Source organism: the organism of the source record quoted next, unplaced genomic scaffold (assembly GCF_019419815.1).
Source record: "Pyrus x bretschneideri cultivar Hongxiangsu unplaced genomic scaffold, Pyrus_bretschneideri_v1 Contig6, whole genome shotgun sequence".
NCBI classification, from domain to species: domain Eukaryota; kingdom Viridiplantae; phylum Streptophyta; class Magnoliopsida; order Rosales; family Rosaceae; genus Pyrus; species Pyrus x bretschneideri.
In genome coordinates, this window is record NW_025999798.1 from 3,749,815 (window position 1) to 3,773,454 (window position 23,640).

The following is a 23,640-nucleotide window of genomic DNA, read 5'->3' on the forward strand; positions in this document are numbered from 1 at the left end:
TTATTAATACTTTGGTTTGGTTCAGTTTCAATGGTTGTATTAGTCAAAATCTAACCAAACTAAACCTTTGAATACTGGTTAATTCAGTTATATTTTTTAATGTCAAACCAAATTAACCGATCCGCACTCACACTAGATTTTTATGATAATGAAAAGAAGTTTGAGCATCTAAATGATTGTTTATAGGAAAAAGAAGAAAAGCAAAAAGAGGAGAAGAAACAAGTACTTTGACATCCAAAATCAACCTTTTCCATGTTCCAAATTCGATGCTCATTAGACTTGTTCATTAGGGTTGTAGGGACAGATCAAGTTCTGCGTAACCAGATCATGCAGATGTCAGAACCTTCCCATTCCTCCATGCTTTTAACAGTCTGGCCACATTGCCCATTGATTTCTTCACACAAACACAAAACACCACTCACTCCCACGCAAGAAAAGTATAAAAGCCATGTTTCTCAAAGTGGTATTACAACTTGGCAAGACTTTCCCTCAAAATAGTGAGTCTTATGTTATCGAAGATGTATCTCATCTAGCGATAAAATAATGTTTTGTTACGTGATAAATAAGATACAATTATGCTAATGAGTGAAATAAGGTAATTCGCTGACTAAACCTAAAAACAACATGCATTGTGCCAAATTCCTATTAAGTATGAAGAGAAAACATACGAAGACTCATTTGGATTACCTATGACGATAACTTATCTAATCCAATCCTCATAAATTGTCGGATATCATCACCTTATAACTTGTCCATTCTACTTCCCCACAAAGTGAAAAACCCTTCACCTTTGCTCTCATTTCTTACTTCAATATTTCTAGAATCCTTTGATTCAATCCAGTTCTATCAATCCAATCTCAAGCACCAAACAAGTCATTCCTAAAAGAGCAATTTGTATGAAACGAGTTCATCCGACGTGACATCCCGTGCAATAATCAAATATCATGTGAATAAAAACTTACACATAACATAATGTTATTGAATTGAGACGTCATCGTCGTGGCAAACCATGTAAGTTCTCTTTCCAAAGCTAAAAGAAAAGGGTAGGACAAAGTTAATGGACCAGAATGAGCAGTATAGTAAGGCTTTAATGAAGTCTCCCATCACTATTGGTCCCCATATAGCTTAAAGTTGGAATTTAGTGCTCTGCAATTTTACATCAGAAGCTGGAAAGCAGAATTATAAATACATACAATATTTAATATGTAAGAGGTGAAAGTAATTTTGGACAGAAGGAGGAAGTTTACAATTTATGCAGCGTAATGTGAAAAGTAGACAGGTTTGCAATACTAGCTTTGCATAAGCTGGAGGTTATAAGAAACCTTTTGATTTTCCGGATCTTTACATCCTCGAATAGCCTCTCTGACCTTCGTATTGATCCATGAACTCGTCGTTGAACTTCTTGAAGCTATCCATGATGGCCGGCATGTCTTCCTCAGCTGGTAAGATGGTTGTCCTCAAGTGGAAAACCCTACATGGAGAAGTAAAAATGAAACAATCAGAAACTGTTGTTTGATAGTGCAGCTAGTGTAAACAGAATTTACGGTGTCCCTCTAATACTTCTGTGCAACTTATTACACTAGGCTCAGTAATGCGCATCCTAAGATTTGTGTCGCACGCTAAAACTGAAGATTGCTAAAAGTTATTACCCTTCTTTCTGTCCGAACCCTGATCCAGGGACGGTGGAAATGCCAGTGGCTTCCAAAAGCTTGAGACAGTAGAAAACGTCGGGAACTTTTCCAGCCCGTTTAGCAGCCTCTATCGCTCTTGGTGGCAAGCGTATTTGTGGGAATGAATACATTGCACCTAAAACCAATTTTCTTAACCGTTAACATAAACTGCCATTATTTCTATGAGGCAAACTTGAACGAGTTGTAAGGACCTGTAATACTTATTTAAAGCAACTTTTTACCTTCTGTGAAATTGCAAACGACATTTCTGCAGCTGTTAAATCCATCGGTCATAATATGTGCTCTTCTCCTCAAAGATTCAAGGACCCCCTTGCTGCAAATCAATAATTCAAATCCATCATTATTTGTCGCTTCAGGAAGGCATCTCTTGATACCACTCATCACCAACGTTCCAAATCTCATATCATATTGTGAATTTCAGATAAACAAGAAATACCTATGGTTACCATTTTTGAAGGTTTTCATGTACATCAAATCGTTTACATGAAAAGATGGTAAAAGCGGAGTCAAAGTTAGACCTATCTAAGCAGCGACTTTGATGAACCATGGAAAAGCAGAACGGCTTTTGCCATTTAGTTTCCATTTAATAATAGGAGCAGAAACATTCACGTATACTTTTATAGGGCATACCTTTCCCTAATAAACTGCTCATATGAAATGTCTCCAGGTTTCGGAGGGTTGACCATCATCCCCATCTGCAAATAGACCAAGTAATTTCCTAATTTAGATAAACAGTTTCGGACAGAAAGATGAGTTCTATAAAGAATAGCACATCGACATATTTAGTTTTCACTCACAAATATTTGTGCAGGAACATTTGGACTGAGTGCTATTGATACCACCTTATATATCTCATCAACTGTCTGCAACATGATATCATGAAAACAAACACATCAATGAGCGTCGGAGCTTATATACTGAATTTAAGAATGCTTGAATTTATTCCATTCTACGAGAAGATGGCCTGATTGATTCAACATGCAAGCATCAAACACTAATTTATCAAGGTATGAAATAAAAGCTTAACTTGTTCCAGTATTAACTGACATGTAACATGAAAGTTAGGAGGCTTCTAGTTGATCAAATCTTAAACTTGTTTATAATCCCCTTCGTTTAAAACTCGAGTTATGCGATGCCAAAAGACAAAATAATGGAGGCACAAACCTTTGGAGGGATGTTTGTCATCTCAAAGTATCCACCCCGCTGTCCACATTCACCCCAATATCCTTTGGAGACGGTGTGGAAAGAGACAAGCTGGACTTCCTTGCTTACAGGTAGCCCCATACCCATCAACACCTACAAGTATTATCAGAATTAAAGAATTACTTACCGATTGGAGCTGAAACTACAAGGAAAGGCACATGCAGTTAACTCTGATGGCTAAAAGTATTTACCTTTCTAGCACTAATAAAGGGGCGCTCGTCCTGGTATACATTCTGCTGATAAACTTCATCCCCAAGCAAGACTAGGCTTTCATGGTAACAGAAGTTCAATATTTCTCTTAAATTAGCTTCACTAAGACACTGACCAGTGGGGTTTCCAGGGTTTATAATCACCATCGCTCTTACCTGATTGTATTGCACTAAATATTTAGTTGGTAATAAAAAGCATGACAGAAAGCCAACATTGATTGCAACCATAAGAAGAAATTGACATTTAACCCTATATTCAAAAGGGCTTAGATATTAATCCAGGAGGCAAAAGGAGAACATTGGAAAGGAAATTTCTCCAAAAGCATGCGGAAACAACTCTATACTTTGGGAAATCCTTATTGAAAATCAATCAGCCAACGTATTAAAGTGCCTGCTAAATGTCAAATCAGATTGCAGGTTGCTCCTATTCATCCATTCATCTAGTTTACTCTGAGTTTGAAAACACATATCCTGCAATCTTCCATAAACGAGCCAAAGAAAAAGATACTAACAGTGATTCCATTCGCGCGAGCCTGTGCAACTGACTGGCGAAGATTATTAACATCAAGACCCCAATTTGCTGTTTCCTCTAGGTAATACGGAACAAGAGAACCGCCAAACAGAGATATTGTAGCCGAATAGAGTGGGTATTGTGGGACTGGAACCAGAATCTACCAGCATTCAAAATAAGATTATGTTTGGAGAGTATTGAGGTGAAAGCCCGAAAAAGGAGAACATTTATATAATCTGTTATCTATTGTCATTTAGGATGATAATTACCCCATCCCCTTCACCACGGATAATAGCATTCAAGATCTGCATCACACCTTTGCTGGCACCATCGGTGAGATATATGAGCTCTGGGTCACTGTCATTGGGGCACACCAAAAAATTAACAACTTCAGAACCAAATTAACAACTTTATCGCCTCTGGGAAGAAAAAGTAGAGTAAAAGGATTGATATCTAGCAATCATCACCTAGGATACCCATCACGTTTCTCAATGAACTCTGCCACTTCCTTCCTAACTCCTGGAATACCTCGGGAATCACTATAAGCACCTACATATACAACGTGAAGGGAAATATTCGTTTCAAGTTAATAAAAGGCGCTCTTAAACTTTGGCGGCCCCAGAAACAACTTCTCAGCTATGTTTATTGCAGATAATGGGGATGAAGCAATTTCATGTTTATAATAACCGGCAATAGCAAGTTAGAAGGTAGGAAGAAATTATTGGAGATATAACATAATAATTACACCAACTATTGACAAGATAAGATGTTTCTCTAGCTTTCAAAATACAAGAGAAAAGTTCCAATTAACATGATTCAGTCAGATACTGAGAAAATTTGATCATCACAACATGAACATGACATCGACTGGTTATCACTAGGGCAGATCATTGAGGAGAAAGGAAAGGAAGATCTTATAAAATATGCTAAATTTTGAAATAAAAGAACATGTCTTTCAAAAAGTTAAGATTGGCAGCACCAGTTAAACTATTTACCAGTTGTGCGAGTGTGTGTAATAAGGTTTTGGGAGTTTAATACACGAAAAATCATTCTTCAGTGAATTGGATATAGTCAAGTTCTTTCATCATGATAACATCACATGAAAGGCAGGTAGGGGAAAACTGATACCTAGACCACCCGAAGTAATTGAAAGATAGTGTTTAGCTCTTGAAATTGCATCAGCAGGAAAGAGCAGCCCTACATTAGGGTCATCTAACAGAAATGGAGCTTGGCATAGAGCAACCACCTGCAACAAAAGATTACTTGATCAGAACAAGTTTTACAGACAATTCAAGTTAGCAACTCAAACAATTCAAACTAAAAAAAGTAATAGCTTAGCAACGAAAAAAACTATATGAGAATATGAAGGACCTGGCGAGGGAAAGTCAGTGGCTTCTGTCCTAGAGCGTGAGGATTCCCAACATTTGTGAAAATAATCTGCAGACAAGAAACTGAAATAATGAGACAGCGCGAAAATTTGATATAATTGTCATTGGGACAATTAATCCACTTAAACTCTGTTCTGTTGCCATATATATGTTAAGTTGATTGCAGTTAACAAGACACGCATGCCAATTTTACAAGAGTGAAAGCCAAGAAAAACCGCATTGCCGAAAAACAAAAAAAGAAAAAAAAGTGGCATCTGTACCTTCTTTCCTTCCTTCTGAAGCTCAGAAGCTCGAAGATACAGCTCACCTCTAACAGCATACTGAGCCTTTTTCACGTTCTCATTCAGTGACTCATAGTCCAATGCCTTAAGGGGCATGATGATAGTTTTACGTTCTTAAAAGTTTTACTCCAAAGCAATGAGAAGGCAAAGCAGCCAATTTATGCACTCACTCCCTAACCTGCAGATTTTCGGAGTAAGTTATTATAGTAACAAGAACAAAAACAAAAACGATCATATGGAAAAATAAAAGGGTTCTTCACAAATAATTCCTTGAAAAGTCAAAACTCCATTCCATAGTTAAGAACACTATTTTAAAGAAGAACGAACCCTGGACCGCGCCGTTATTGCACCAGATTGTTATTACACAACAGGTGAGGGTTTTTTTTCCTATCAGTTATCAGGAAGACTACACTCATTGAGTGAAACATAGCACGAAAGGCGAAAACAAACATATATGTTGTGAAGATGGCAGCTTGAATACCTACCCAGTCACCAGCTAACTTAAATCGCAGAACTCATTATTTATTCACCTAAATTCTGTATGGCCTGCAGTTTTTTCAGTGTCACCATGTAAGGTGACTATGACTGGGGCAACTAAACCAAAAATTAAAATTTCACATTTGTTGATGCACAAAATCGGCGAGGACTTTGGTACAACAAAAAGTGTCAAGTTTGTAACCTTCGCTAGGTTGTTCTGGTTATTAGTGTGGATAAGTATGTAAATGAATATAGACAGGGAAGTAAATAACACAAGATGTACGTGGTTCACTCAGATTGGCTACGTCCACAGAGTAGAGGAGTTCTCATTAGTTGTGAAGGGTTTACACAAATACATAGATTCAAGCTCTTTTTTTGTGAGTTTTAGTGAATAGTTTAGTACAAATGACATTAGGGATTATTGTGGGAGAATGATCCCCTTTTATAGAAGAAAGTTTCTAGTTTTGTTGTGACATTGACACGTGTCATGTTGTGATTGGTCTCTGATATCGACACGTGTTGCGCTGTGATTGGCCTCTGATACCGACATGTGTCGCGTTGTGATTGGCCTCCTAGTTGGAGGAAAAGTCTTGTGGGTCCTTGACGGTATGCTGTTGACCGGTGCTTAGTAGTTTCGGGATTGATCAAGTATGGTACAAACAACATTAATAATAAACTAATTCACTGAATGGACTAATCATCCTGATTAACAAACTAAAATTAAGAGAAAGCAAAACCACACCAGCATTAATAAGAGCAACCGCAACCACAACTATCGAACCCAAAGCCTAAACAATTATATCACAAATCATGAATCCTATAAAACTTGGAAAAGATGTAATATTGTGTTCAGAATCACCAGAAACAGGACACCCCAAACGCGGAAAACCAAAAAAGAAACGACTGGAGTTGGCAAATGGTAAAACTACAGATGAACCAATGAGGCACCGATCACATATCTTGACCAAAAACCAAAACTTTAAGTTAAACACCAACCAAAAAGTAAACCCCTTCGGCAGATTGACACAGAGATAATAACCGAATTCACCAAAAAGCTCGAGGAAAAAAAAATAGAGAGAGAGAAACTCAGAAAGGTACCTGCGAACTTCTGGGTTGGCGGCGAAGTCTGCGGAAGTTGCAGGGAAAACCCAGGTGGGTAGTGTTCTTCTGGCAGGGGAGATGGGTGCACAAGTTCACTAGTGTGCTCTGACGTATAAAAAATGAAGGGTTTATTATTATTGTATGGGGGAAAGGATCAGAGAGAGAAAGGTACGAACATTAGTGTGTGGTAAATGACGTGAAGCAGCAGAGCCACTGAAAATATTTAAACGGATTATTGGTATAATTCTGCCGAGGGAGAGGATAAATCTCTTGCGATAAATGTGGTGCAGCTTTAACACTCTCTCGGTCCTTCTTTGCCAGATAACGAGAGCGTTTTGGCCTTCTTCTTCCTTTTTCACACAATGTGATTGAGATGCCATTGTCGCTCTCACCATCAGACTTATTCACCCAGAATAATTTAGTGGTTGATATTTTCCATCTCTGTCTGTATAGCTGCAGTCAACACCACTTGAAGTGTTTGAGTTGATTTGTAACTCCATTTTTTTTATCCAATATTTGTAACTTATCTTTACAGAAGTTGGCTAAGTGGGAATTGGATCCTCTCCGAGGCAATGCCTTCGGATCCTGTTGTTCGGACAATATAGACCGTTAGATTTTGATCCAACGGTTACAAAAAGAGAGTTCCTCTAAAAGTTTGTTAAAAAAAAATCTAAAATTTGAATCATATTATTGCTAGACAATTGTGAGGCTTAACGCACTCCTCCAGTCCCTTAATGTATATAGTATGTTAAAAAAATAGGAATTAACTTGGTTTCTTAATGGATAAATAGGAGTTCCTCCTTAATTCACTACGTAGCTAATTTACAGATTATACTTATGATTAGAATAATTCATATTATAACACACTTCGTAAAGATCATCCTTACAAAAAATTCAATAAAATATGAGATTGTTTAGTCATTGAATTGTATAAAAACAAATGGACGGATTCGGTGAAAGCATTAAGAATTGCCTATCTATTTACCATAATTGATTGAATAAACAACCTTATTTGTAATTGTATTATAACCCGATCATGCCACATCAGTCAACTTAACATATGACAGTCCTTTCGAAGCCCAAAAGGCCCATAAACTATAGCTTTTGATGGTCCAGCTGCCTAAGCCCAGGCCCATACTCAGTTAACACTTGCAGAACAACTGTCGCTATCAGCTCACAACATAGAGCTCTGAAAACCCCAGCGAGGGTTTAAGAAGTTCGAGTGGTTCCTTCCGCTCTCTTCCTCTCATCTTCCGATGACGACGACGACGGAGACCGTGAGGCTTCGGGTGGCATTCAAGGAGCGCCACATTCTGAGCAAGTCGCAGAGGACACAAGGACTCCGGCGGAGCTGGATTCTACTCAAACCTCACCTCCGCATCATCTCCGACCTTGCCGCCCATCTCCTCCACGCTTTCGACCTCCACCGTTCTTGCCCCGATGGCCTCCTCATCTCCGTAAGAATCCCCTCCCCATAACCTAATTCCCCAAAAAAATTTGAAATTTTAACACGCAATTTTGATTTTTTTTCGCAGATGGATGGGTTTGTGCTTCCGCCTTTTGAGTCGACCTCCATTTTCAAGGATAAAGATATTATCAGGTCAGTTTATGCTTGTGTTATCGGAAAATGTGGGGTTTTTTTTATTGGGTTTGTATTTTGATTTGTGATTTGAACAGTGTGAAAAGGAAAGAGGGCGCATTGTCTGAAATTGCATTGATTGATGATGGAATAAACGCTATTGGGGTGGAGGAAATTGTGGAGAGGCAACCAATTAATGGAGGCATGAAGCTTCTGGCTAATGAGGAATTCGAAAAGGAGACCGGAGGATATGATAGTGATTCGGAAGAGGATGAACCTGACCAATTGGAGGATATACTTCCTGTTGAAAATTCACCCTACACCGGGTCAAACAGACGGTCCAAGAAAAGGAAGCTTTCAGACAAACCTCAGAGCTCTAAGTATGTAGTTTACTCGATTTTCTGGTTATTTGCGACGGCATGCAACAAATGTATCATTTGTATGGTTGGTATACACGTTTATTCCGGGCAAAGGATATCATCACAAGAAATTTGTTTTAATTGTTGACTTGTGTTTTAATTGGAACTAAAATGAAATAGTTATTTCTTCCTCATCCAGTCGAGGTTTCTTAAAATAAAGAAGTAGTTATATATATTTCCTTACCACATCTGTCAGCGATACTTTGGCGTTCTAACTGCATTCCTGTATATTATTATGTAAGTGTTTAAGGTGTTTATGATATGATGCACGTTTGATGAGGCACCTGACTTGCATTTATATATTTCAGGAGGAAGAGAATTAAATCTGCTGCTACCGCAGAATGTTCAGGTTTACCTGAAGACCTTCAGAATGATGTCCGTGCGGAGAAGAAAGAAAGTTCTCCTCAGTCTCGTGTTCTTACCAAAAAGAGTCGTTCCAAGAAGGAAAAGTCGTTTAGTGTAGAGGATGGACCGGATAATTCAAGAACTCCTAAAACTGACAAAAGAACCAATGGAATAAGTCAATCACTGCTCAATGGAAAGAGGTAGCTTTCTGGCCTTTTTATATATGATGATGATGATGAAATGCAAAAAGTATTGTTCCCATAGTCACCATTTTTGCTAGCTAAACCCTATAGAGCTAGGTTTTTAGAATTTTATGTTACCAAATTTCTGTAAGACTGTAAACATCTCGTACTCACCATTTTTGCTCGTTTTTTCATTTCCCCAATTTTGTTTGATAGGTCCTGTCAGCTTCAAGAGAATGAAAAAAAGGGTGTGGTTTCATCTGATATGCCTAATGAAATTAAAAAGGTAGTAGTTATCACTATAATCTGAGATGTACGTGCTGTATATCTGCTATAAGTTTAAATTTGTCAACTCTTTTTATCTTTTTTTGTCCTAGATTCCTAGTAGAAGTGCTCGACGTAAAAAGGCCAAAAGGCAATGGTTGAGGGAAAAAATGAAAGCTGAGAAGGAAGAGGTAATGCGGTGTTTAAGATGATAAATAGATAAAGATTCCTCTTTCACACACTTACACCCACAAGTGCACATGTCTGCACACATGTGGGAGTATTTCGTCCTTCAGCTTAAGTTGATTTTCTGAAGTAAATATATCTACTTTTTACAAGAGGGACTACTTTTTTCTCCCGAAATAAAATTATCTATAGTGTTCCAATTTGCAGTTACATCAGACGCAATTGCTCAAAACAAATAATCAGCAATCAACTGGTAAAGATAGACGTCAACAACCAAACACAAACAATGAAGGAGAGGATGAACAATCAGACACAGATAGTGACGGAAAGGATGAGCAAATGAAAACAGATAACAATGAAGTGGATGAGCAACAAAACACGGATAAGGATAAGGAGGAGGATATTGTTCCTGTAGTAATTAGGCCAGGACATATTCGCTTTGAACCCCTCGGAAAAGGTATGTATGGGTCATATCTTTGGATAGACAATTACTTATGGCATTTGAGTTCAGCAATATTTTTTATGATTTCATACTTGAATTATGGATAATTTGTTACTCCAATTATCTGATGTGTATACTTGTTCCAGTGGACGGAGATCAGCCTATTCAGCAGAATAGAAATCCAGTGGTATGTTTCTCTTCTTTAGATCATTATAGACTTTTCTTCTTCTGTAGGGGCTACTGAAACTACTCAAAAAAATTTCTTTCTTGAAAAGTAAGTTATAGGGTCTTGGAGGCTTGAAAAGAGTTCTTGATTGGCTTAATCTATTGAGATATGTGATTTCTTCATAATTGTATGTCCTGCCTGCTTCAGGAAAATTTTCAGTGGAATGGAATAACCAGCAAGAAGAGGGGTCAAAAATGGGGTATGGAGAACACCCCACATTCAAGAAGTGACCATGAAGACCTGAATCAAGAGTCGCCTGAAATACCGGGTAACGAAAAAGATCTTCCCGTAAATGACCACATGGACTTTGATAAGCTTGAGCTCTGTACCTCTTTACCTAAGGTTGGTAGCTTTCCTGCTTTCCGTTTTGTTTGCATGGATATTTGTTTCCCTCATCTAAGAAAAGATGTTAGAAAAATAAGAGTTATTGGCAGTTGGCTTTGTACAATCGCACCTTTTAGCTGCTTGAAACTTTCTTATGTCTTTTGCACATTTAGCTAATGCTCTGGACCACTTTTGAGTGAATAAATTGATATAAAGCCAGATGATACTGTAAATTGTTTTCCATATCAAAGTCACTCTTGTCCTTTATATTCCATTTGTTTTAGTATTAAGGAAATAAGTATTAATTTGCATTTTATTGTGTTGCAGGAAGGTGATCAAATTGCATATCGCTTGATTGAATTAACATCATGCTGGACTCCTGAAGTTTCCTCATACCGAGTATGACTCTTTCTTCTCTTAAATATCTATTGACTGTTATGAACATAAATCTTTACCATCAAAGATTTACTTGTCCTGTAGGTTGGAGAAGTGTCACGGTATGACCTTCAATCAAATAAGATTATGCTAGTACAGGTTCCAGAATATCCCATTGTTTTTGCGGAGACAGATGAGGCATCTGATGTGGTACCAGATACATCCCTTTACAGGGAAGATCGCTCTCTAGAGGTATTTGAACTACCGCCTTTCGTAGTGTTGCGAAGTGTGATACATTCATTTACTGTTGTACTACCCTTTTTTGATGATCAATATTTGTGTGATCAAGTTATAGTGATGACTAGTACCGTCATCCTACGACCCTTTTTGTAGTTATATGCACTCATCTTTTATTTGCCTATCAGTGGCTGTGATTTACTGCTTCATAGTCTTTGATTGCTAGCATCTGACAAGTATTGATCCTTTTGCAGGTGGATTATTCTTCCCTTATTGATGTCCGCATTGTTAAGCATGGCAACCTCAACACAGCCAAAGCAGTCCATGGAGATAAAAATGCGGCATCAGGTTCCAGGCAGCTCGACAAAGACAAGGAAACTCGTGCTGCTGCAAAAGGTACTAATTGGATTTCCACATTTCGTATCTGTTTCTGCGTACCGGATGTGAAGGCTCAGTTGAAGCGTTAGACATATGAAGAATCTGAATATGATTGGTTGTTGTTGTTTACATATGTAGAAAATGGAAAAGCAAGTGCATGGGATGAAATCAGCAAGGCATTGAACGCAAAGAAGGCAGAACTGTCGCAGGAGGAGAATGGTTGGAGTAAAAACGATGGTTCAGTTAGGAGCTCGTGGTCATATAGGGGCTTGAGAGGTAGCGCATTAGGTCCAACAGTGGCTCGTTTGAGAGCTCAAGGGCTATGAAGACCTAATAGTGGTACGTTGCCTCCGAGGTAACTGCAGTCCTTCGTTTTGTGAACTTTCACAGAAGAAATAGAATACGACTTTCGCCTAAAAAATGGTACTTCCGGGGTTTGTAATGTGCAGTCGTTGGTGCAATTCAAGGCCATTTTGTTGTATATTGTGTTGTCTACTTACATTGGAATGTTTTGAATGGTCCAACGCTGCAAGAACAGAAACAATTACCTTATCAAGCCTGTTCTCTCGATCTTGCCGGAACTGAAGGTTGCGAGCAGAACTTGAGGAGCAATTCGAAATATGAGTTTGATTATCATTTCAACTTAAATGGCAACACCTTCGGTGCTTTACAGGGGAAAAATATATTCTTGATTCACTTATTTCAATCGATACTATTTTATCTGCCGTAAAAACAAAACTTATAATTTCTATCAGCCTAACGCCGACTTGTTCTCTGTACATGTTTCTGTACCACTCCAGACATCACTCAAGCCGGTAAGAGGCCCGGGATGCCAACTCCCCTCTCATGACCTGCAACTGTTCTGTCCCGACATCCCCTTAGCTTGGAAGACCACGAATCCACAACCTTCATAAAACCTGATTCTTCCAATTCTTCCGAGTCGCGATTATGTTTTCTGTATTGATATACGGCTGAGATGGATCAGGAACTGTTCTGGCTCCTCACCTTCTCTTATTATCTGCATAAATAGGCATTCCGAGGCAAAGATTAGATATGCTAATGTGCATTAATCAGATATTGATTAGAAATTACAGAAGCAATTAAGCAATAATTAAAAACAGAGAAACAATGTATGGTAATTACCTGTACAGGGGAATTCATAGGCAAACCCACGCGATCGAGGAAGTTGTGTCCTATGGCCTCCCAGTGAAGATGTCTATCCTCACATGTCGGACCTTGCCCTTCCTCGTGCAATACTTCGAGTCCCAACCAGACAAATAAGATACCAGGATTACTTGTGCCTGCACTCGTATCTGGAGCTAGCAAAAGATAAGCTGATCCAGTATGAAGTTTGTGAGATTGGTGTGCCTCCACTTTATTCAAAGAAGGCCACTGGTACAAAACAGGGTTGATCACTTCCGCTGCTTGCGTGATCCTTTCAGATTTCAATTCGTTTCCATGGTGACTAACGTTCACATCTAACATTAGGTCTTCTCTGTTGCTCACAGTTTCAGATTGGTTGCAAACAGTGTCCATTGCATCATCAGCCATGTCGGGTAAGGAGAAGGACCATGACCGTACCAGATTCCTCGGAACTTTTGGTGTTTCATCAACCAAAGGCACCAACATTCGAGGTGGAGGATTACTCCCTCTACGCTCCGCAATAGAGGGGGAAATCCCCTTACATGGCAAACCTGTATTTGCCATTTCCAAAGTACAGTCAGGAGAAAATGCTTCTGTAGGCGACGAGGGAGATTTTTTGAAAAGCAAGCTTGAGTTATCTGCCAAAGAGATATTCTTAACATTAAATGGATCTGTGGAATCCAAGCCAGAAGGTGAAGGCAGTCGAGAAGACAAATACGACAAGTCCGACCAATTGGAAGATGAGGGTGAAAAGGTAAATGAACTGGAGTTTTCAGAGGTTGAAGGGGAGAGTGTTGGGGATTTGGAGCTGAACTTAGGACTTCTGTCAGGAAAACAAGAAAATGAGTCTGGTGAACCACAAAGACTTGTAGGTAACAGTAACTTATCGGTCAGAGGAACAAAGCGTTCTACCTCACTAAGAGTATCCGTTACCCTACGTGGGCTTTTATTTGGATAGCATTCAAAGGAATCTGGTGAACCACAAAAGTGACGTGATGCTGATAATGGCGATGAAGGCTCAATTGGGGAGACAGAGTCTTCTGCTTCTTTATGAGTTTCCACAACCATATCCGATTCATCAGTGGATGCGGTAGGGCTTCGGTTCACCTCAGAAGATGTGACCAATTCTCTCATAATTCCGCTAGCAAACTTTTGCCGCAATCTACCCCATCCATTTTCTCTGGCTGGAAGGCAAGTTTCTGATTCGGTATTTGACACTGAAAATGGTGGAACAACCCCACCTGCAAGTACCTTATGAAAAATTTCGAAATCCAAATCATATTCAGCAACCTTCCTTCCACCAACCTGACCCCACATCCCTGCAGAAACCTTGTCACATGCGGAAGAAAAAGTTTCTACCTTTTTGGCATCTGCCTTGCTGGAATCTTCTGCTAAGAGTCCGTTGGAAAGAGCATCCCAGAACTCCAACGGTTCTTCACCTTCATTGATGTCCACAATCGGGCCCTTTGCCCTCTCATACTGGATGACCTGAAAGGCAGCTGCCTTGGCATTATCTGACATCATTGTGTTGCAATCCTTTCCAATCCAGACGTAAATAGCAGATGGAACATGCACAATGAAGGCCCCACGAGAGTCGAGTCCTTGTGCACCTGGATGTCCTAACGTCTTTGGCACCAGATGAAGAGGATCATATGATGAATGCGGGGCCATCCGATACATCCTTAACATGGAATTTGGGCTTGCAGGCACAGCATGTACCCTCTTCTGGCACTGAAGGAGTTGACAAGCAAAACCCATATTCGGGTTGGTCACCCCTCTCGCTGCCTTCACATACTGGAACGCATCTTCGAAGCTGTGGCCCTCCCTCCACATTAGGTATGCAATGACCAGAGAGGTGGACCGAGACACTCCCTGACAACAATGCACGAAAACTCGCCCGCCTTGCTTTCGAACATCTTCAAAATAATCAAACACATCATACAGTATACTCGTAATGTCCTCCGATGGGCTATCTCGCAACCAAAGCGTCTTGTACACAAGATCATTTCTGAAATACTCGGGAGAAACAAACCCAACACAGTTCAGCACATGAGTGATCCCATTCTGCCTCAAAACCTCGCGGTTCTTAGCCACGGCATCACTTCCTAAGAATATATGATCAGCAATTCTCGAGCATTCTTTGTCGAAAAACGCAAGCATATCCTTCTTAAACTCAAACTCTCTCCCAGGTTCTTCTGGGTTCGAATTCGGAAGCGGTTTAGCCGAACCTCTCGGGGTCTGCGGTTGAGGCCAGACCCCGAGATCATCAGACCCCGCCCGCGGCCACTCCTTAACGGTATTTCTGGCTATTGAAAGGGGCTGAAGAGGAGGAAGGCAAGACCTCGCTTTACTAACCAGCTGTGGCCTCGGATATGGAATGTTAGGCTTATAGGGTGACCGGTCAGACCACGAAACCGACCGCAAGTAGGTTTTCCGGGAAGTACTTCCGGCGAGCCGGTTTTTCTCTTCTTCCCCTAACATCTCAAAGTTTTTGACAAAAATTCTAAAAACTAATCGATACCCATTGAAGGATACTTCCAGGAAATAACATAGAACCCATCAAGTTGAAAATTTTGGCATAAATAGTTGGTATTGAAATTTCAAACCCTCTCTCTCTCTCTCCTCCTTTTCTCACCTAAAACCCTTGACCCTCTCTCTCTCCTCACTTTCTCTCTCTAAAGATTAGAGCTTTTCAATCTAGGCAGTTGATTAAGAAGCAAAATTCAAACACGAAAACGACTGAGTAAAACCCTAAACCAATAGAGACGAGCAGAAAGTTGGAACGAAGGAAAAAGTTAATTGGGATTTTTATTTAATTAACTAAATTACTTGGAAAGAAGGAAAAAGTCAGGTATTTTTTAAGAGAGACTCACTTGGAAATTGGAAAAATGGGCAACAATCTTTCCAGCTGAAGAATCGCTTGGTATGTGTGACAGACTTTGAAATCCGGGGGAGAAGAAGGGAGAAGAAGGGGAGGAGGCTGAGTTTTGGGACAACGAGTTGGACTGAGTCACTTGGGGTTTGGAACTTTGGAGTGTTGTTAATGGTGGGGTGGTTTTAGACAGGAGGGGGAATGGGTCAAACTGCCACGTCGTACATGATCTAACATGCAAAGCATGTCGAGTCTTGTGATGTCATTTACGCATATATGTCGAGTCTTGCGGAGGAATAGCACTCAAATTACGTGATTCGTAAGACAGTTTTCATCATTTAAAAAAAAAAAAAAAAAAAACTAGAGGTTTTGTCATGAAAGTTTATTTTTTCGGCGATTGAGAAGACTTACAGAAGAATTTTAATATTCTTCTAGCCATCATCGTGTGATTCATCAACAATAAAAACCGAATTCATGACTTGCCGTGTGAAATAAAACCTAAAATTCGTCTTCAACCATTGAATCACCATGTTGTAGTTTTGTACAATTTTATAAAGGTACGAGATTTTATGTGTTTGATAATTTAATGTGGATTTCATTTTTGAGATTTGAGAGATATCAGTTAGACAACTTGTTGAAGTTTTTTTTTTTACTTAATCGAGATTTTTGGATACATAAATTAACTTGCACATTGAGGAGGAGAGTATCTCCTCATGATAAATTATATCATGTTATATTTATGTCTCTTATTACGTGACTTGAGCTAAAATTGTTTCGAGAAGGGCATGGAAATGGGTAACATGTGTTCTCAATTTCAAAGCAAGTAAAAGATCAAATGTTGAACTATAGTGAGGGTCAAGTTCTACACACTACCATCGTGATATAAAATTCAATTTTCTTTAACTATGAGTACACCCCTTAGAATTCAATTTTCTTTAACTAAAACCCATCATGGTAAGTTTCTCTAACAAAAACCCAATGACTAGGCTCCAACTAAGCAATATCCATAATTAAGTTTGACTTGGCAAAATTTGTATTTGTTGATGTCTAAATTACCCTTAATAACACTTACTTTGGGTCTCTCACTTATTATCTAAATTTTATTTTACATTATTTCATTCAATTAAATGTCTTCAAATACCTTATGGAGATTTGGAAAAAAATTTAAATGTCATGATTCATATGCATTTAATAACAAAAATTTACATGATACCAATGTTCCTTATATATTTGTTTTCACATGATGCTAACAAGTAAATTAGTATATCCTACAACTATCAAAAAGTTTTTTTATTCAAAATTATCAATATTTTAAATATAAAATAGGTAAATTATTTTGCACAACATATATATAATAACAATATAAGTTCCTAGTAAATTATGTAATGATACATGCAAAATAATTTACCTACAAAATAAATAAATATTTTTTATTCAAAATTAATTAAATACCAATATTTTGCATATATATATATATATACACACACACACACACACACACAACAATTTGCCTACATGCAAAATAATTTACCTACAAAATAAAAGAATGTAGATTGATTGCACACTCTATATAATAATAACAAAATGTGGCTAGTATATATGTATTATCACATGAAAAATAAGTTACCTACAAAATAAATAAATGTTTTTAGCCAATTGATTCAAAATTAATTAATTACATATTATTAAAAATATAGATAAATTATTTGCACGCATATATATAATTTTAACAAAGTACCTAATACATACATGCAAAATAATTTACCTACAATGATTGTCAAACAAATAAACGAAATGAAACATATGATGGTAAGAGAAGTATAAAGTAGATAATTTTATAATAATAAGGCACTTAATTCCCACAACTATGGTGGATAATTAAATTCATTAACATAATTAGAGTGTTGTGGCACAATTGTAAATAGTTTGAAAATAATAGGTATTTAATTGTTTACATGGCAGTCTACTTCAAATTTGGGTTTTATTTGGATGTTTAAAATGAGATGGGTTTTTGTCGAGGAAATAAGTGTTGCATGGACTTATATCTGAGGGACCCTAAAATAAATAATGTATTTGACTAGTTTTGGGAATGAGGGACACCAGAATGTAAGTACCAAACCAATATTATATTATATAAAACCCTAATTCATGGTCATGCGTTCTGGTAGTTTTGATCAGTGTTTGAACCTCCTAGTAAAGAATGTCAGAAACTAAACATGGTTCGTCGATCTTTGAGGAAGTGTTTTCTTGGTCCTGCCATTTCTGGAAGGCCTCTCCTCAGACTGTTCAAAGTTCTGAAACCCTAATACTTAACGAGGAAGACAAACTGTCAACCGATCAGAGCGGCAGTGACGATTGAGTCCAACATTCTATTTCCCGGTTTTTTTTTATTTTTTATTTTTTCCAATCAGAATCGAGCAGCCAACAAGCATAACACCCCAAAACTCCATTAATAGAAGTTGAATGGAGGTGCCAAAGTGGTAATTATTAATGTTTTAAAAGACGATAGACGCTAGTTGGGCGGCTGATTGGCGCCTAAGCAAACTAGACGAATTTAAGTAAATTAATTATATATTGTATAGATAAGTGACTATTTATACTTAAAAAAACGTATAATTGTATTGGCATACATAAATTGCAAAATAAAATGTTATATAGATTATAAAGTATTAGAACATATTGAAAACACTAGAAACAAACATTTAATAAGTGTTCATCTAAGTATTTAGCAAGTCTCTTACATTTTATTGGTAAAATAAAATGCAAAAAGAAAGTTTTTGATTTTCTGTCTAAGTGAGAGTCGCGACCTAAGCGGATGCTAATGCGGTTTTAGACGGGCTATACGGACGTCTAAGCAAGTCTACACACATTTTCTTAATTTTCAAACGCCTAGGAACTAATCGGAGCAATGACCAACAACTTAGCACCTAGGCGACGGTAAACGGGACTTAGACGGCGTTAAGCAAGAATTTTTATAACCATGGTAATCATCATGACAATTCGTATTGCAAATCATAGCTCCAATTAAACAAGTGACAAGAACAAAAACAAAAATATGTGACCAGGAATTGACAAAATTGCCTTCTTGTTAAAGGACGATTGTTCAAACTTCCAAACTGATGGGATGGACAAGCGGTTGAAATTTGACCAACAAATATAGAATAACTTGCATGCATAATCCATGCTTAGATTTTAGGTAACTTTAACGAAAAATTTCTGGTACTGTTCACTTTAACGAAAAATCATATTTTTACATTAAAAAGTCAATTCTGGTACTATTCACTTTACCCTTTATTTTGTCATTTTCGTTAAAATTCAAAGTTTTCAAGCCATTTTCATTAATTTTCCTTAAGATTTTATGCACTAATAAGTTAAGGCAAAATTACATTTTAAATTTACAAATTTCGCCTACATAGAATAAGTCCCTTGACTATAACATGAAGTTATATTATATGTTTGTTTATTTAATTTAAAATGGTATAAATGGTCGATTTTTTATTTTTATTTTTGGAATTAAATTGATAAATTATATAATATTGTTAATAAAAAAATAAGAACATTAATCTACACATAATTAATAATTTAATCATCAACTTTCAGTCATTATTATTACACTAAACCTTTTCAGTGTAGTCCACATGAGTTGCACCAAAAGAAAAGAAGAAAATAAATTATCATAGCAGAAATAGAAAGGATTGGTCAAGAAAGGTGGCCAAGAAAGAAAGAATCAAATTGCTATTTTTATCCGGTCACCTACCCAACACAGACTTGTCTTATATTGCATGTCATGCTTTTATATTTTTATTTTTATTATTTTTTAACAGAGTGATAGTATTAGTAAATTAGAAGTTAATTGTTCATGAGGATCAAACCTTCACCAAAATACGTAGGCTTAATGTTTTCCACCACGGTGGTAAGACGTCATCTGCATGTCATACTAGTTTATTATTAACAAGTTCGGATGCAAATAAGATTGGGCCAACACAACCTGTCTTCAAAACTCAAAGCCCAACTCAAACCCAAAAGAAACATACTTAACTTCCAATTCAGGCCAGCCCAAATACACAGCCCAACAGAAAATCTTTAAACCCAACAAACCCAAACCCAAATCCAAATCCCAATCCAAATCCACCCACCCTCCCCTGGCCCGCGCCGCATTGAGTCCATCACCACCATTGTTGAAACCAGGTAGCCTTGGCAGCTGCTGCAGCTATACCTCCTATCGAATGGCTTCGGGAACCGACGTCGTTTCACCTGCAGCTACACCTAAACCCGCTCTTCCCTCCGCCGTCTCCATTTCCGGGGCTGTAGTCCCCCGTTTTCCTCTCCGCCGGATGCCATACATTCCGACGCATTAAGCTCCTTGACTGTCTCTGCTATGCATTCACTCTGATATGTATCGTAGTCTTGGCGTTCACCGCCTCATATACCGGAGCCGCATAGTGTACTACGTAAAGACTGGCCTCATCGATCAAGCACTACAGGTGTTCGACGAAATGACCCACTCGGACTGCCGGGTCTTCAGCGTCGACTACAACCGCTTCATCGGCGTACTCGTCAAGCACTCGCGGTACGATCTCGCCGAGCACTACTACTACGAAATGGTGCCGAAGGGGTTCTCATTGGACCCCTTTACTTACTCAAGGTTCATTTCTGGCTTGTGCAAGATTAGAAATTTCACCCTCATTGAGAAGCTGCTTCGGGACATGGATAGGATTGGGGCATTGCCTGACATCTGGGCTTTCAATATATATTTGAATCTTCTGTGCCAAGAAGACAGGATGGATTTCGCTTTGGAATTGCTTCAAAGGATGGTTGACAAAGGAAGAGAGCCGGATGTTGTATCGTATACTATAATTATTGGTGGGTTGTGTAAAGCTGGACAATTTGATATGGCAGTTGATATTTGGAATGGTATGATTAAGAAAGGGCTCAGGCCCGATAACATTGCGTGCACGGCGCTGGTTGTTGGGTTGTGCAAGGGTGGGAAGGTTGATTTGGCTTATGACCTTGTCATTGATGAAATGAAGGGTAGTGTTAATTTTAGTAGTTTGATTTATAATGCGTTGATTAGTGGGTTTTGTCGTGCCAGTAGGATTGATAAGGCACAAGCAATCAAGTCATTTATGAAGAGAAATGGTTGCGAGCCGGATTTGGTTACTCACAATGTGTTGTTGAATTATTCTTGTAATCAGTTCATGTTGGAGGGGGTTGAGAAGTTGATGAAGAAAATGGAGAGGGGTGGGATGGAACCGGATGTGTATAGTTATAATCAGCTTCTCATGGGCCTTTGTAAAGCTAATAGACCGGATAAGGCGTATTTGTTGATGAGAACTAGGATGGAGCCAAAAGGGTTGTGTAATGTTGTGTCGTACAATACCATCATTACAGCATTTTGCAAGGCAAGCCGTACCCGAAGTGCATACAAACTGTTTGAGGAAATGCGTCACAAGGGCACTGTGCCAGATTTGGTTACATTCACTATTCTTATAAATGCCTTTTTAAGAGAAGGTAGTTCAGAGATAGCCAAGAAGCTTCTTGATCAGACAACAGCGATGGGTCTGTTGCTTGACCGTATATTTTACACTACAATAGTTGATCACCTATGCAAGAATGGGAAGATTGAAATGGCTTATAGTGTTTTCAGTGAATTGTTTGAGAAGGGAATCACCCCTGATGTGATTTCGTATAATGCTCTCATTAACGGGCTGCTCAAGGCTTCTAAAGTGAGCGACGCTATGCATCTCTATGAGGAAATGCAGACTAGAGGGTGTAGTGCCGACGGGGTAACTTTTAAATTGATAATTGGAGGTCTCATAAGGGAGAATAAGCTTTCAGTCGCTTGTAGGGTATGGGATCAGATGATGGAAGAGGGCTTTACTCTTGATGGAGCTTTCTCCGAGACTCTGGTTAATGCCATCAATTCAAAAGATGGTGCATGAAAATGCTAAACGGTTAGTATAGTATAAAAACCCTTGTAGTTTTTATGTTCATGTACCAATATATGTCACTGCGGTTATACTGATTTTTGTCGTTCATGTTCAGTTGTATAAATTTTTTCGGTAAGAAGTGGTGTAAGTTTTGGTGCTTATCATGGAACCTGTGATGCTATGTTATATATGGTTTAGTGGTTCTAATGATTATGCTATCGTACTGTCTGGTCTATCACAGAGTCAATAGTAAGAGGCACTTGTTAGAGAGAATTTCACCTCATCAAGCCTGGTCTTGTTACCACCTTGTGCTCTTTCTGGCAAGCTACAAACAACTCAGGTACGAGCTTGTAGGATTGATTTATGTACATAAATTGCCTTTTGATATGAAGATAAGTACAGGTATTCTGCTGTTTGTAAGTGTCGTCAAACAATATGCATGGGTGTGGATGAGGACGTGGGGGGAAGATGGACAATGGAGCCATGGATGTTTAGCCTTTACATTGTGTGCTGAATAAGTATAAAGATATCCTGGATATATTCCAGTGTTTATGACAGTATATTTTACTGTCATTAAAAATTGACAGTGGCACTATCATAGTAGAAGGATGTGAGTAATATGCTTACTGAGTTATTAAAATCTTTGGTTCATAATGCAGAATTGGGACCTTGGATTTGTTCAGCCTGAGATTCAAGAGCATGATGCTTATCCATGTATGATTTGCCTCCCTGACTTGACACATGCATTCCGCTAAAAATGCCAAAAGGTACTTTAACCTACTTTGTTCATTTCTTTGTCCTGAGGGACAATAGATAATGCAAGCGGGCTTTGCAAGAACCAGACTACTTCAAGGTAATTGCTAACCTTTCCTCTCGTTCTAGTTTTATCACCCCCAATTTGTCTAAGGAAGGTCAACTAAATGGATGCCTAATGAAGATTTCAGAACTACATATTGATTTGGTATCCCTATTAATTTCTGGACTGATGAAGTCAACCTTTATTTATGGCTGAGTTCTTGGACTTGATTATATAGTTCTGAAGCAATCTAGAGTTTTGATTCTCGGCTTTTTTTTTTTTTGAAGTAAGATGAGATGATGTAAGCAATCTAGAGTTTAGATTCTCGTTCTGTTTGTTCTTTATTTTCTTAGGGTGCACCGTGACCTTCTTGTGCTTATAGATGACATGCAGAGGCTGCAGATCATTTTTAGGAATGTTAATGTGAGAGCACTATTAGTTTGGGCATGAAAATGCTGAAGTACGGCTTCTTATTCAAAATGCAGTGAGTGTCGGACCTTCTGCCACTTATCTTTCCCTCTTTTTCTTACTTGGGTTGGATGTTATTCTAGAAGAATTAAGAATGATGCCATTTGTACTTTTCCTTCGCATGTACAGAGAGAACAACCAAAAATTTCGGCCGTGTCCTCATGAAGAAAAGCGGATTAAAGAAGCTCGGGCATCCTTGCCTTGCTGGAGTCTTGAGGATGGAAGAAAGCGACGAGAACTTCCAAGGAATCACTACACAATTACAACACACCTGCTGACCGGGACTCCGAGTCACATCACAACATCATCCGGTAACGATTAAAGATGGTCTCTGGTCATGAACAAGTTAGTGTTGAGTGGTATATTTGGCAGAGAGTGTTTATATCCAGTTGAAATTTGTATCTTCAGTAGCATTTAGCTTTAGGCAAGCTGGGTATGAGGGGGTAAATATGTAAATTGGATGCCACTAAAATACTCAGAACTCGGAAGCACATACAGAAAAAGTTGTCACGGAAGATGACTTGCCTCCCACGCTTAGCTACATTTTGATTCTTTGCCTTTTCGAAAAAAATCATCCTTGAAGTTTTCTTCAAGTCATTCTCTAACACCAGTT

The 23,640-nt window shown here is 38.4% G+C and overlaps 4 protein-coding genes across 10 annotated transcripts; 2 read left to right on the forward strand and 2 right to left on the reverse strand.

Annotated features, from left to right (window-relative positions):
- Positions 1 to 1,068: 1,068 nt before the first annotated feature.
- Positions 1,069 to 7,180, reverse strand: LOC103949832 (glutamate--glyoxylate aminotransferase 2). Its single transcript, XM_048571888.1, has 14 exons — positions 6,859 to 7,180; positions 5,263 to 5,461; positions 4,986 to 5,051; positions 4,743 to 4,860; positions 4,082 to 4,163; positions 3,884 to 3,971; positions 3,616 to 3,774; positions 3,086 to 3,259; positions 2,856 to 2,987; positions 2,489 to 2,554; positions 2,322 to 2,386; positions 1,913 to 2,004; positions 1,650 to 1,806; positions 1,069 to 1,471 (listed from the first exon to the last, which is right to left on the reverse strand). Exons 2-14 carry the CDS (start codon positions 5,377 to 5,379, stop codon positions 1,342 to 1,344), a joined length of 1,446 nt encoding a protein of 481 aa, XP_048427845.1. The 5' UTR covers positions 5,380 to 5,461; positions 6,859 to 7,180; the 3' UTR covers positions 1,069 to 1,341.
- Positions 7,181 to 8,057: 877 nt separating this feature from the next.
- On the forward strand, positions 8,058 to 12,460 carry LOC125471276 (coilin-like). 2 transcript variants are annotated; one of them, XM_048571528.1, is made up of 13 exons: positions 8,058 to 8,318; positions 8,397 to 8,461; positions 8,539 to 8,820; positions 9,168 to 9,404; positions 9,603 to 9,672; positions 9,764 to 9,841; positions 10,029 to 10,293; positions 10,425 to 10,465; positions 10,652 to 10,846; positions 11,156 to 11,227; positions 11,309 to 11,455; positions 11,695 to 11,836; positions 11,957 to 12,460. In XM_048571528.1, the coding sequence occupies exons 1-13, from the start codon at positions 8,118 to 8,120 to the stop codon at positions 12,142 to 12,144; spliced, it is 1,983 nt and encodes a 660-aa protein (XP_048427485.1). In that variant the 5' UTR covers positions 8,058 to 8,117; the 3' UTR covers positions 12,145 to 12,460. The 2 variants fall into 2 exon arrangements, with proteins under 2 accessions (XP_048427485.1, XP_048427486.1); XM_048571529.1 differs by having other exon boundaries at positions 8,059 to 8,318; positions 10,044 to 10,293.
- On the reverse strand, positions 12,420 to 16,042 carry LOC125471275 (protein-tyrosine-phosphatase MKP1-like). Its single transcript, XM_048571527.1, has 2 exons — positions 12,962 to 16,042; positions 12,420 to 12,836 (listed from the first exon to the last, which is right to left on the reverse strand). The coding sequence occupies exons 1-2, from the start codon at positions 15,440 to 15,442 to the stop codon at positions 12,765 to 12,767; spliced, it is 2,553 nt and encodes an 850-aa protein (XP_048427484.1). The 5' UTR covers positions 15,443 to 16,042; the 3' UTR covers positions 12,420 to 12,764.
- Positions 16,043 to 19,811: 3,769 nt separating this feature from the next.
- On the forward strand, positions 19,812 to 23,632 carry LOC125471320 (pentatricopeptide repeat-containing protein At1g13040, mitochondrial-like). 6 transcript variants are annotated; one of them, XM_048571616.1, is made up of 6 exons: positions 19,812 to 21,787; positions 22,005 to 22,103; positions 22,423 to 22,477; positions 22,577 to 22,616; positions 22,942 to 23,043; positions 23,157 to 23,632. In XM_048571616.1, the coding sequence occupies exon 1, from the start codon at positions 20,228 to 20,230 to the stop codon at positions 21,773 to 21,775; it is 1,548 nt and encodes a 515-aa protein (XP_048427573.1). In that variant the 5' UTR covers positions 19,812 to 20,227; the 3' UTR covers positions 21,776 to 21,787; positions 22,005 to 22,103; positions 22,423 to 22,477; positions 22,577 to 22,616; positions 22,942 to 23,043; positions 23,157 to 23,632. The 6 variants fall into 6 exon arrangements, with proteins under 6 accessions (XP_048427573.1, XP_048427574.1, XP_048427570.1 ...); XM_048571617.1 differs by having other exon boundaries at positions 22,953 to 23,043; XM_048571613.1 differs by having other exon boundaries at positions 22,423 to 22,616.
- The last annotated feature ends 8 nt before the right edge of the window (positions 23,633 to 23,640 follow it).

Excerpts from the sequence above, each read along its gene's own strand:
- LOC103949832 (XM_048571888.1), bottom strand. The coding sequence starts at position 5,379 with ATGCCCCTTAAGGCATTGGACTATGAGTCACTGAATGAGAACGTGAAA. Across the intron at positions 3,775-3,883 it reads TCCGTGGTGAAGGGGATGGG|ATTCTGGTTCCAGTCCCACA; the intron begins GTAATTATCATC and ends GAATGCTGGTAG. Across the intron at positions 2,555-2,855 it reads TGACAAACATCCCTCCAAAG|ACAGTTGATGAGATATATAA; the intron begins GTTTGTGCCTCC and ends ATCATGTTGCAG.
- LOC125471276 (XM_048571528.1), top strand. The coding sequence starts at position 8,118 with ATGACGACGACGACGGAGACCGTGAGGCTTCGGGTGGCATTCAAGGAG. Across the intron at positions 8,821-9,167 it reads GACAAACCTCAGAGCTCTAA|GAGGAAGAGAATTAAATCTG; the intron begins GTATGTAGTTTA and ends TATATATTTCAG. Across the intron at positions 11,228-11,308 it reads CTGAAGTTTCCTCATACCGA|GTTGGAGAAGTGTCACGGTA; the intron begins GTATGACTCTTT and ends CTTGTCCTGTAG.
- LOC125471275 (XM_048571527.1), bottom strand. The coding sequence starts at position 15,442 with ATGTTAGGGGAAGAAGAGAAAAACCGGCTCGCCGGAAGTACTTCCCGG. Across the intron at positions 12,837-12,961 it reads CTATGAATTCCCCTGTACAG|ATAATAAGAGAAGGTGAGGA; the intron begins GTAATTACCATA and ends CTATTTATGCAG.
- LOC125471320 (XM_048571612.1), top strand. The coding sequence starts at position 20,228 with ATGTATCGTAGTCTTGGCGTTCACCGCCTCATATACCGGAGCCGCATA.